Source organism: Oncorhynchus clarkii, chromosome 10, assembly GCF_045791955.1.
Source record: "Oncorhynchus clarkii lewisi isolate Uvic-CL-2024 chromosome 10, UVic_Ocla_1.0, whole genome shotgun sequence".
Lineage (NCBI taxonomy): Eukaryota > Metazoa > Chordata > Actinopteri > Salmoniformes > Salmonidae > Oncorhynchus > Oncorhynchus clarkii.
Window position 1 is genome coordinate 51,925,521 of NC_092156.1, and position 13,413 is coordinate 51,938,933.

A 13,413-nucleotide genomic window follows, 5' to 3' on the forward strand; every position below is an offset into this window, starting at 1 on the left:
GTTGCTGCGCTGCTGTCCCCCTTGGTGCTGTCCCAACAAGCACAAGCTAACGTTTGTCATCTCTCTCTCTCAGTGGTCTGGACAGCGCATCCTGTTTCCAGGTGGTCTCTCTCATGAAGTCCTTGGCTCAGGGAGGGAGGACAATCATCTGCACCATCCACCAGCCGAGCGCCAAGCTCTTTGAGATGTTTGATAAGGTAACTAAATTCAAGCTTTTATGCCATTTAACAGTATGTATGGTATTGTACAGTATCTAGGACTGACTGCCATATGCTTTGTCATTAGCCTAACATTATTTTAACTGTCGTAATGAAAGTGAGGTCTATACTGTTGGTTATGATGTCCGTAGCCTGCTGGTTTTCTGTTCTACCTGATAATTAATTGCATACACCTGGTGTCCCAGGTCTAAATCAGTCTCTGATTAGAGGGGAACAGTGAAAAAAATGCAGTGGAGCTGGCTTCAAGGTCTAGAGTTGAGTTTGAAGGCTCTAGACCATATTTCGAGCTCAGTTGTTATGTCAAAGCATTAGCATGCATAATACATAAAGGCATTAGCCATGTATAATTCAGAGTCTGATATTACATCAGGCAAAGATATGTAAATAATACTGTGAATGTCTCTGTGTTTCCTTCTTTAGCTTTACATCCTCAGTCAGGGCCAGTGTATATACCATGGCACTGTCCCTTACCTCATCCCTTACCTGAAGAACCTGGGCCTTCACTGTCCTACCTACCACAACCCTGCAGACTTCAGTAAGTCAGCATAAGATCCTGTGTGTGTGCGTGAGTGCATGCATTCTTGCGTGCGTGCATGAATTCTTGCGTGCGTGCATGAGTGTGACAATGCAAACATTTTTCAAGGTCCTTTTTAGTGGATCAAGGTTCTTCTTCTTAGTTCACTAACTCACTCTGTCCTCTGTTCTTTGTTTTTCCTCTGTGTCCCCTGTCTCTAGTTATTGAGGTGGCCTCTGGGGAGTATGGGGACCTGAACTCTGTGCTGTTTGAGGCTGTGCAGGGAGGACTCTGCTCAGAAGAGGGCAAGAAGAACTCCAGCGACAAGAGTGACCCAGCCTCATCTGGCCACTCTAACAGTCACAGCGTGAGTGTTGGCACACTGACCGACAGGAATCACTCACCATCACAGTCCCACACTGACCTGCAGCACACAGTCATGCAGCGTGATGAGATCACTCAGGAGTCACTCACTCAGTCAATACCCATACGTTTTTACCTATTCACTCATTGCATGTCTTTTCAACTCCAACTGTGTAAAGGATCTAATTGTGTCCTATGTCCTGTACTCTCTATGTCTGTCCACAGGATACACAGTACACAGGAACGATGGAGAAACACAGCTTTGCCACCAGTACCTGGTCACAGTTCTGCGTTCTGTTCAGAAGAACACTATTAACGATATGCAGGGATACGGTAAACAATTCACATAATAATAATAATAATAATAATAATCTTAATATTGACTTGCATTGTGTATGTCTGAAATGAATTAGTAAACTTAAAAATAAAATGAACGGGTGAATCAATACATTGTGTGGGTGAGTGAACAGCAAGTACAAGCAAGTAGGCCATAAAGATCATCAAGGACAACAACCACCCGAGCCACTGCCTGTTCACCCCGCTATCATCCAGAAGGCGAGGTCAGTACAGGTGCATCAAAGCAGCGACCGAGAGACTGAAAAACTGCTTCTACCTCAAGGCCATCACTGTTAAACAGCCACCACTAACATTGAGTGGCTGCTGCCAACATACTGACTCAACTCCAGCCACTTTAGTAATGGAAAAATGGATGTAAAAAATGTATCACTAGCCACTTTAAACAATGCCACTTAATATAATGTTTACATACCCTACATTACTCATCTCATATACTGTACTCTATACCATCTACTGCATCTTGCCATCTTTATGTAATACATGTATCACTAGCCACTTTAAACAATACCACTTTTATATGTTTATATACCCTACATTACTCATCTCATATGTATATTCTGTACTCGATACCATCTACTGCATCTTGCCTATGCCGTTCTGTACCATCACTCATTCATATATCTTTATGTACATATTGTTCATCCCTTTACACTTGTGTGTATAAGGTAGTAGTTTTGGAATTGTTAGGTTAGATTACTCGTTGGTTATTACTGCATTGTCGGAACTAGAAGCACAAGCATTTCGCTACACTCGCATTAACATCTGCTAACCATGTGTATGTGACAAATAAAATTTGATTTGATTATGTTGCGTACTAAATTGAGGCATGCTTTTGTGTGTGTGTTCGCAGGTGTTAACCCACCTCAGAGTGATGTCCCACATATGTATAGGAATTCTGATCGGTCTGCTCTATCTCAACATTGGCAATGATGCCAGCAAGGTCTTCAACAACACTGGCTTCCTCTTCTTCTCCATGCTCTTCCTCATGTTCGCTGCCCTGATGCCCACCGTCCTCACCTGTAAGAGACAGCGAGAACATGGGGAGGGTGGAACAATGTTACCTTGTGAACATGTTCTTGCAATCTGGTCTCAGATCTGTTTGTGCTGTCTTGCCTAATGGTCCCATGGTCTACTTTATGATGTGTCCATATGAGTTGGTAAGACAGCACAAACAGATCTGAGACCACACTAGTTGTTGTACTATTAACAAGAAATGTATTGTACTCATACGCGGTTTATGTGTTTCACAGTTCCTCTGGAGATGTCAGTGTTTCTGAGGGAACATCTCAACTACTGGTACAGCCTGAAAGCCTACTTCCTGGCCAAAACCATGGCGGACATACCCTTCCAGGTGAGCTGTGTGGCTAAGTTGACTTTGATTTATTTTTCTTTACAAGAGAAAAGAACAAAGCAAGAGAAAATAATACTATATGGTCGCTTTCCATGAGACAACTACATTCAATCTATCTCTGTATGTGTTTCTCTCTTGCTCCCTCACTCTCTTTACCACTCTCCCCTCCCTCCCTTTGTGTTTATGTCTCCCCTTTCCCTCCCCCCCAGGTGATCTGTCCCATCATGTACTGCAGTATAGTGTACTGGATGACAGAGCAGCCTCCTGAGGCAGTGCGGTACCTGCTCTTCATGGCCTTGTCCACCTCTACCGCCCTGGTAGCCCAGTCCCTAGGCCTCCTCATTGGGGCCGCCTCCACCTCCTTACAGGTACTGTGGGTCAGCCGTTTACGGACCGGTACTACCACGCACAACCAATTGGCCTGCGCAGCACAGCAGATATTCCTGTTTTATAATTTCAAAATGATATAGCAGTCTGCTCCTGCACACTGACTCACTCACTTTCCCACTCTTCAGAGGAGTTGTGGTGTTGTTTTGTGAATAACTGAACTTCCCTCTCTCCAGGTGGCGACCTTCGTGGGCCCAGTCACAGCCATCCCAGTGCTCCTGTTCTCTGGATTCTTTGTCAACTTTGACACCATCCCCAAGTACCTGCAATGGAGCTCTTATGTGTCCTATGTCAGGTGAGTCTGCTTTGTTGGGGCTATAAAATCCTTTGAATCCTTTCCTTTGCTACCTTCGTGCTCAAGTGCAGGACATTCAATTAACCAATTAGAGAATATCATAATGTGTTGAGAGGATATTATGCTGTGTCTTCCAGCTTGGGTTATGTGGAATGCACTCCAACAATCTGGTAAACCTGCTCATTATGTTACTCTGTGCAAGGTGTAAGTGTTTGTGTTACTCATTCAACTTCTCCTTCTCCACTTCTCCTACCAGGTATGGCTTTGAGGGGGTGATCCTATCCATCTATGGGATGAATCGTTCGGAGCTGGAGTGTCCTGGGGTGGTGTGTAAGTTCCAGAAGCCCGAGGAGGTTCTACAGCTACTGGACGTGGAGGATGCTAAGCTCTATGTGGACTTCCTGGTTCTGGGTGTGTTCTTCCTGGTCCTCAGACTGGCTACATACCTGGTGCTCAAATACAAAGTCATAGCAGAGCGATAAGACGAAGAGTACATTACATTTTTTTTGCAAGGTTTTATCTTTTTATTAAAAAAGGACAATAACTTAAGACCACAAATTATAGTTTCCCCTCCCTTACTATAAGTCATTTTAGTTTAAAATGTCCTTACAGTAATCCAATTTGTTTACAGTATTTAACCTTTATTATCCAACAATACTGTGTAAAAGAACTATACACAAACAAACAGATACCCAATATAGTAACTACAGTATAAAGCATGTGTCTCTATGGAATGAAGAGGAGATGTACAGTAGCTGGTGGGGGACAATCCCAACAACCCACACTGCACTGCATCCAAGAGCTCAACTCCTGTCCTATTTACGAAGGTTAAGGATACACAAACCTCTTGGTCCGAGATGGGACAGGACTGTGTCAGTTTGTTTCCACCCGCAAGGCTACACTTCTCCTGTCCTTATACATTTCCACTGAAACCCAAAGACATCCCAAAGGACAATTGCACAAACACTGTGCCTGGACAAAAAGGTTGAAATATGGACATGTGGTGAACATGAGACATGAGAAGAGGACTTCAGGGCTGGGGGAGGTCTGGACTAAAGAAACTTCTCTGAAAATATCCCTCCCTCTCCTTTGGCTGTTTGCAATGAAACTGAGTCCCATTGGATCACATAATTGGTCTTGGAACAGAGTTCCAGGGGTTTCAAATCATTGGACAGTGTTCTCTCTAAAAGAGTATACACCAGACATGGCAGAAAGACAGCCAGAAGATCCATAACAATATGTCGTCATTTGTCTCCATTTCCTGTGATGTCATAGTCTTCCCAGGATCTTTTGGGTAAGCCCACCACCCTGACTATTCTGGATGTGGACCACAGAATATGGCAGGTTTCATTTTGTCAATTAAATCAACGATGGATGGACATAAGTGGACTTGAGAATGTGAACTCCCTGACAGGGTAGTATGCAAGACTGTGCACACTTTTGGAGAAGTGTTGAGAATCTGGACACAGCCCCATAATCAGAATGCATTTCAGATGAGGAGAGTGAGAGAGGGTGTGGGTCTACTTCCCAAACATTGGCACTCAACATTATGTTTCTATTGTAACCATGCTGTGTTGTAGTTGATTGGGAGAACATTCCAGAACTGGACTCTAAAACATAGTGGATCTTTTTACTGGACTGCAGCCCCCTCAACAGAAGATAATACAGTGTTTTTCTTGACATGAGGGGGACTTGATGGCTGAACTTAAGGAGTGACTTATTTTTTGTTTGTTTGTGTAATTGCAATAGCCAACTCTGTGGTAGACAATGTGTGCTTTCCTGCAAATCAAATGGTGTCACCATTTGGACCCAAGACAAAAAGCGTAAATTGCTTGTTTTTGCTTGTTAAAAAGAATGTTGACTCCTTCTCTTCTAGAGAAATTCAATTACTGTTCTATTCTGTTGTTTTGCATTCTGGCAGTCTGACAGGCACATGTGTGTTGTGAAAACCATTGTTGCAAGGTACTTGAGATAATGGCTGGGCAGTTTTTGTGCCTTTGCACTGGAATGGTCTGAGCTCTGTTCGCTTCAATGCACATTATTTGCACATAGACCATATGCTAACACTCATACACAGACATAGATACACACACGCACACACACACATGCACAACCATACACACAGCTTTGTTTAGCCAAGCTTCTCTGTGTCACAAGGCAATGCAAATCTTTTTTTCCAATAGACTATATTGCTATGGAAAGATTTCTGACTCAAACTATGCTACGTCGTAATCCTCATTATAATTGGCACAATGGATTTATAACACCACCATGTCCTGTGTATTCAGAACTTGTAATAATAATGTCAGTATATAATCAAATGATTGTACAGTGAGTATGTTATGCTGTAAAGAAAATGTACAAATGCACTTTTTGATGTATGTTTATTGCTTCTTTTTTTGTATTTTATTTTATTTTTATATATCCATGTGAAAAGTGCTGCTTGAAGGGGTCAGCAACTAATTGTTGCATGATGATTTGTGGAAGGAAATAATGAACTATAAAATGTGAAACATTATATAGAGGAATGGTGACCCACTAAAGTATTATCTTATTCCCTCCCCAAATATTTACCCAAGTTGGTACCAGAGTTTTACTTGTTCTTTCTTTTTGACATTTACTCTGGATACCCATGATTCCTTGACAGTGATGGTGTACATTCTAAAGCAGGGATACAAAGATGTGAACTAGACAGCAGACACAGAAGTCTGAGGCTGTCTGAATAGTACTTACCGATATTGTAATTTCTGTAAAAAAAAAAAATACCAGGATGTTATTATACCTAGTTTCAAGTCCATTGTGCAATATTCTATTATAGAGGGAGAGCCAGTTGAGTAGAAATGTATGTGCTGTAACCAACTCTTCTATCATTGCCATGCGATGATACATTATGTTTGGCATGACAAGAAAGAAGAGTTGGCTACCTCACATACAGTATGGGACCAGGCTACAAGTGTGGTTGGGGAGCTGTATGTGAATTCAGCCTTAAAGCAGGATTAGAATGATAATGTATATTTAGTCTCTGTTCCTGTGGCTTAGTCTTAGTCTCTTAATAAAGGAAGACAACAGAACAGATTGTCTTGAATCTCTTACAAATAGCAATAGTCTCTCTGCTTTGTCAGTTTTACCTAATTTCTCCTCCTCAGATATTTTTTACAGTGTTCATGTTATGTCTCTGACCTGCTTAGTTGTTTTTCTGTATGGAAAAAGATGCACATCCAACGTCTTTGTACAAGAGCTGGATATCCCCCCCAAAATATGTTCTGCAAATGATAGAGAATTCTTTGCTGTAGCCTATCCATGCTATGTGTGCAATACCCATCCAAGGGCATTTTATCTCTTTGCAGACTGATTTTAGGGTGAGAGGAATGTGACGTGCCACTGTGGCTCAGCCAGAAAATCTATCATGTTATGTTTGCATTGTGTTAAGCTCCGCATATGACACGTTTTGGGAAATGCCAGTCAGTGCAGAATTTTGCACTGTATTCATGCATGGCTAATGATGATCATTGATTATCCTTCGGAGTGTTGCACTGGTACGATGGGCAATGATGCTGCTGGATATTGATTATTTATAGTGGAATAACAGACCGTTTACACCACCAAAACTTATTTTTGTCTTACTATAATGTCTTATCTTGTTGTGTTTATTTGGTTTGTTTATCATTCTGTTGGTGTAATTGTTCTATCCACTTCAACAATGCAAGTTCTGTGTACTGAACGCAGTTCAGAAGATTACAATAAAGACAATTATTTATAACCTGTTCCAAGATAAGATTTGTTTGAATATTCATGTTTTGGTGAGTTTTTTTAATTTTAATTAGAGGATATACATAAATGTCCGATCTAATATAGGAAAGAATATGTGACACCATTCTTTCACAAGAAATTCCATAATTTGGTATTTTGTTGATGGTAGTAGAAAACGCTGAGGCACCGCACCAGATTCTCCCAATCGGGTTCAGATCTGGTGACTGACACTCACACAACCCTTTACACACTATGTCCCTTTGAGACCCTTCTTTCAAAGTGGCTGAGATCTCTTATTCTATCCATGGTAGCCAAAATAATGGGAAACTGGGCCTTTCTATACATGACCCTAAGCATGATGGGATGTTAATTGCTTAATTAACTCGAACCACACCTGTGTGGAAGCATCTGCTTTCAGTATACTTTGTATCCTTAAATTTACTCAACTGTTTCCTTTATTTTGGCAGATACCGGTATGTCTTTGAACTACTGATGTCATCATCCTCAGCATCAGACGACAGCAGTTTGTGGGTAAGGGAGCCCCCTGCTGCCACCGGAAATGTATTTCAAGCAACAACCTTGTCTGATCAACAGCTGTTGATGGAACACTAGCCTATATACATACAGTTGAAGTTCGAAGTTTACATACACTTAGGTTGGAGTAATTAAATCTTGTTTTTCAACCACTCCACAAATTTCTTGTTAACAAACTACAGTTTTGGCAAGTCGGTTAGGACATCGACTTTGTGCATGACACAAGTAATGTTTCCAACAATTGTTTACAGATTATTTCACTTATAATTTACTGTATCACAATTCCAGAGGGTCAGAAGATTACATACACTAAGTTGACTGTGCCTTTAAACAGCTTGGAAAATTCCAGAAAATGTCATGGCTTTAGAAGCTTGTGTTAGGCTAATTGACATCATTTGAGTCAATTGGAGGTGTACCTGTGGATGTATTTCAAGGCCTACCTTCAAACTCAGTGCCTCTTTGCTTGACATCATGGGAAAATCAAAATAAATCAGCCAAGACCTCAGAAAAAAATTGTAGACCTCCACAAGTCTGGTTCATCCTTGGGAGCAATTTCCAAACACCTGAAGGTACCACGCTCATCTGTACAAACAATAGTACGCAAGTATAAACACCATGGGACCACGCAGCCATCACACCGCTCAGGAAGGAGACACGTTCTGTCTCCTAGAGATTAATGTACTTTGGTGCGAAAAGTGCAAATCAATCTCAGAACAGCAAAGGACCTTGTGAAGATGCTGGAGGAAACAGGTACAAAAGTATCTACATCCACAGTTAAACAAGTCCTATAGCGACATAACCTGAAAGGCCGCTCAGCAAGGAAGAAGCCACTGCTCCAAAACCGTCATAAAAAAGCCAGACTACGGTTTGCCACTGCACATGGGGAATGTTACGAATCCCTTTGGCCCGGCAGTCTAAGGTGGATGGTAACGAGACCCATAACATAACTCATATAGTAGTGAAAAAGTATGTGAGAACGAAAAACCACAGACAACTACATTACAGTCAGACACTCATGGTTTATTTTTAAACACACGGTAAAGGGGAGCTGGAAAAGGGGCTGAGCTTGACCCAAGGAAAGAAATAAGTATTCAAAAACACCCCTAAGGTAGTCTACCTGCTTCAACAACAGCTAGCTAACTAACCAAAAATACAGTGGGTGGTCCACCCAGTTCTAACTAGTGTATTTAGACAAAGTTTACCTACGGGTAGTGTGTGCCCATGGGCAACTTGTCTTGGTACCCCCTTTCCCACCATCAAACAAACAGTCAAACACCATAATAAAACAACACTCACAGGATAACAGACAAAGTGAAATGTAGTTGCAAAAACCAAAAGCGAGACCTCTGCATACAAATAGAGAGGGAGAGAGAGAACGATCTCTAGAGAAAACAACTGAATGGGTTTTTTAAACCAAGGGAAAGGGGATGTGATTGGGTAATGGAAACAGGAGAAGGTGTGTCTTCTGATTGATGACTGATTGGGGAATGATGATTGCCACCTGTGAGGAGGGGAGAAGGAGAGAAAAGAAATACACACACAGGATACCTGTATCCGTAACACTGCCACCCTTATTAAAAGAGCAACCCATGGGGATTGCGACCACAGTATTTACAAAACACACCAAAAATTATCACATTTACACACGAGACAAAGCATCTGCCAATACATTATCAGAACCCTTTTTGTGGCGAATCTCCAAATTATAATTTTGCACAATAAGCGCCCAACGCATAAGGCGCTGGTTCTGGTTGTACATCCGGTGGAGAAACACTAAGGGGTTATGATCAGTATAATACAATCACTGGTAGGGCACTGGAACCAATATATACTTCAAAGTATTGCAGAGATAACAAAGCTTGAGCTTCTTGTTCGACAGTTGCATAATTTTTCTGACATTTGTTAAATTTTCGTGAAAAATAGCAAACAGGAAGATCCACTCCACTCTTGTCCTGCTGCAGTAGAACAGCACCAGCACCTCTGGCACTAGCATCTACCTCAAGTTTAATTAAACTGTTGTTCAAAATCCGTACAGGGGTATTACATAAGTGTTTTCGCAGTATCAAAAGCTACCTTACAATCAGAGGACCACTCAAACGATCTTGCTGGACTGAATAAATCGGTCAATGGAGCAACTACTGCAGAGACATTTTTACAGAAACTATGGTAGTAGCCAACCATCCTCAAAAAGTGGCGTAGCTCTGTAGCTCTCGTCTGGTGGTAGGTGCGGGAATGCAGTTATAGCCAAGACCTTGGCATCAACAGGGCGCACCTGTCCATGGCCGACCTCCTTGCCGAGATAGGTAACAGTAGCCTTCCCAAACTTACACTGCCAAGTTCAGGGTTAGAGAAGCAGTTGCCAAACGTTCACATACTACCCTTAGAGAGTCAAACGATCTGACCACTCAGACGAATGAATCACTAGATCATCAAGGTAGGCACTGCAATTGGGAACGCCAGCTAATACGGCGTTAACTAACGGGAACGAATCTGGCATTGTGACAGAATTTACCTTTCGATAATCTGTACATACCATCAGGTTTAGGAACCAGAATGCAAGGATAACTCCAAAGGCTTGAACTTGGCATAGCCAGGTCATTCTCCAACAAATATCTCACCTCATCCATCATTATCTTCCTCTTAGAAGCGTTGACACGATATGGGTGTTGCTTGATAGGGGCAGCATTTCCAACATTGTCATGTTCCAACACGCTTGTGCGAGAAGGAACATCATTAAAGAGACATGGAAAACTGTGTAGTAGCCTCACAATATCGTCGGCCTGTCCGTTGGTTAAATGAACCAGACCTGACTGGAGAGACAGCAGCATTTCTGAGTTGGGCAATCTAACGCACTGCTGCTGAGTATTGCGCAACTCTAATCCGTCTCCATCAACATCATCAATATGACAGCCCACTATCATAGCAGCAGAGACAGTAGTACCTGCCGCTGTTTTTGAACTATCTAACTGGGTGATGGGTCAGGTGTGGTATGCCTTCAACATGTTAATGTGGCACACACGAGATTGGCGTTTTCTATCAGGAGTTTGAAGCACATAATCAGTTTCACTTAATTTATTTTCAATTAAATAAGGACCAGAGAAACAAGCTGACAGTGAAGATCCTGGATCAGGCAATAACACCAGTACTTGGTCACCTGGCTGTAGTGGACGAGAAACAGCCTGTTTATCATAGTGTCTTTTTATACTCCTCTGTGAGGAACAGAGCTTCCTTTCTAAGAGCACAGGCTTGGTGTAGGCGCTCACGAAGGTGACTAATGTAGTCCAACACATTCTAAATCAAATCAAATTGTATTTGTCACATACACATGGTTAGCAGATGTTAATGCGAGTGTAGCGAAATGCTTGTGCTTCTAGTTCCGACAATGCAGTAATAACCAACGAGTAATCTAACCTAACAATTCCAAAACGACTACCTTATACACACACACAAGTGTAAAGGGATAAAGAATATGTACATAAAGATATACGAATGAGTGATGGAACAGAACGGCATAGGCAAGATGCAGTAGATGGTATCGAGTACAGTACTGGGCTGTGCAGGCGAACCGGGGACACCATGCGTAAGGCTGGTGCCATGTACGCCGGCCCAAGGAGACGCACTGGAGACCAGATGCGTAGAGCCGGCTTCATGGCACTTGGCTCGATGCCCACTCTAGCCCGGCCGATGCGAGGAGCTGGTATGTACCTCACCGGGCTATGCACCCGCGCCCGGTTTCTCTCGCTCTCCGGTAAGCACAGGAAGTTGGCGCAGGTCTCCTACCTGGCTTCGCCATACTTCCTGTGTGCTCCCCCCAAGAAAGTTTTGGGGCTGACACTCCTGTTTCCAGCCCTGCTTCCGTGCTGCCTCTTCAAACCGCCACCTCTCCGCTTTAGCTGCCTCCAGCTCTGCCTTGGGGCGGCGATATTCCCCCGGCTGTGTCCAGGGTCCATCACCGTCCAACTCGTCCTCCCATGTCCATTCCTCCTTGCGCTGCTCCTGCTGCCGCTTCTCCTGCTGCACCTTGGGGCGGCGACACTCCCCTGGCTTTGCCCAGGGTCCTCTCCCGTCGAGGATTTCCTCCCACGTCCAGAAGTCCTGATTGCGCTGCTCCTGCTGGCGCTGCCTGTCACCACGCCGCTTGGTCCTGTTGTGGTGGGTGATTCTGTCACGGCTTTCTTCCTGGGAAGGAGAGGCGGACCAAAACGCAACGTGGTTATAGTTCATGGTTCTTTAATAAGAAAACTCAAACATGAACAAACCGCAAAACAATAAACGTGAAAACCGTAACAGTCCTAACTGGTGCGTAAAACACAAAGACAGGAAACAATCACCCACAAAATACCCAAAGAATATGGCTGCCTAAATATGGCTCCCAATCAGAGACAACGATAAACACCTGCCTCTGATTGAGAACCAATCCAGGCAACCATAGACTTACCTAGACACCTAAAAGAACACAACCCCATAAATCTACAAAAAACCCTAGACAAGACAAAACACATAAATCACCCATGTCACACCCTGGCCTAACCAAAATAATAAAGAAAACAAAGATAACTAAGGCCAGGGCGTGACAGGAACAGCTTTCTCTGACACTTGAATTTTGGCTTAAACTCCCTTTACCACACCCATTTCACCACTAAACACTTCAGCACAACACATGGGTTCACTCTTAACAAATATAATTTGAGGTGCTGAATCCAGTTTCTCAAAAAGTCCATATCGATTTGATTAATCCACTTGTTAAAGGAATCCAAAAATCTACCCCTAAACTTTGTTTTAATGAGTCAAAATACGTTTCTATTTACTCCTCAGATACCCTAAATGTAATCAAACTATAATATTTATTTCTGAAAGAAGTATGTTCAATAGGAAACCGATTTTAGCAGGTGAGTAATTTCTTCATGGCGCACGCAAACACGTATTTCCAATACTGTGTCCTTCTACTAAAACTATTATTTCTTATTCGTTTTTTAAGTTAAAAGCCTGAAACCTTGAACATAGACTGTGGAAGCCACCCTGTGGAAGCTATTTTACAGTATGAGCTTTCTCTTGCATTTCTAAGAGGATGGTCTCTTTCAAAAAAAATCCTGTTGGTTTTTCTTTGGATTTTCTCCTGCCATATCTATTGTGTTATATTCTCCTGCATTATTTTAACATTTCACAAACTTCCAAGTGTTTTATTTCCAATGATACCAATTATATGCATATTCTGGCTTCAGGGCCTGAGCTACAGGCAGTTTACTTTGGGCACGTCATTCAGACGGAAATGGAGAAAAAAGGGGACTGTCGTTTCTCTTTGCTTATTTGAGCTGTTCTTGCCAAAGTATGGACTTGGTCTTTTACCAAATAGGGCTATCTTCTGTATAACCCCCTACCTTCTCACAACACAACTGATTGGCCCAATCACATTAAGAAAGAAAGAAATTCCACAAATTAAAAGGCACGCCTGTTAATTGAAATGCATTCCAGGTGACTACCTCATGAAGCTGGTTGAGAGAATGCCAACAGTGTGCAAAGCTGTCATCAAGGCAAAGGGTGGCTATTTTATTAAGAATCTGAAATATAAAATATATTTTGAGTTGTTTAACACCTTTTTTTGGTTACTACATCATTCCATGTGTGTTTTTTCATAGTTTTGATG

At 42.4% G+C, this 13,413-nt stretch overlaps 1 protein-coding gene across 2 annotated transcripts in view; it reads left to right on the plus strand.

Moving 5' to 3' along the window:
* LOC139418747 (ATP-binding cassette, sub-family G (WHITE), member 4a) overlaps nucleotides 1–7,245 on the plus strand; it is a 37,459-nt gene extending 30,214 nt beyond the window's left edge. For both annotated transcript variants that reach the window (XM_071168420.1, XM_071168422.1), the window contains 9 exons: nucleotides 74–197; nucleotides 639–753; nucleotides 954–1,099; nucleotides 1,321–1,428; nucleotides 2,303–2,471; nucleotides 2,703–2,803; nucleotides 3,013–3,171; nucleotides 3,367–3,485; nucleotides 3,742–7,245. In XM_071168420.1, the coding sequence (XP_071024521.1) occupies nucleotides 74–197; nucleotides 639–753; nucleotides 954–1,099; nucleotides 1,321–1,428; nucleotides 2,303–2,471; nucleotides 2,703–2,803; nucleotides 3,013–3,171; nucleotides 3,367–3,485; nucleotides 3,742–3,967 (1,267 nt within the window). In that variant the 3' untranslated portion in view covers nucleotides 3,968–7,245. The remainder of the gene's footprint in view (nucleotides 1–73; nucleotides 198–638; nucleotides 754–953; nucleotides 1,100–1,320; nucleotides 1,429–2,302; nucleotides 2,472–2,702; nucleotides 2,804–3,012; nucleotides 3,172–3,366; nucleotides 3,486–3,741) is intronic.
* Nucleotides 7,246–13,413: the final 6,168 nt, after the last annotated feature.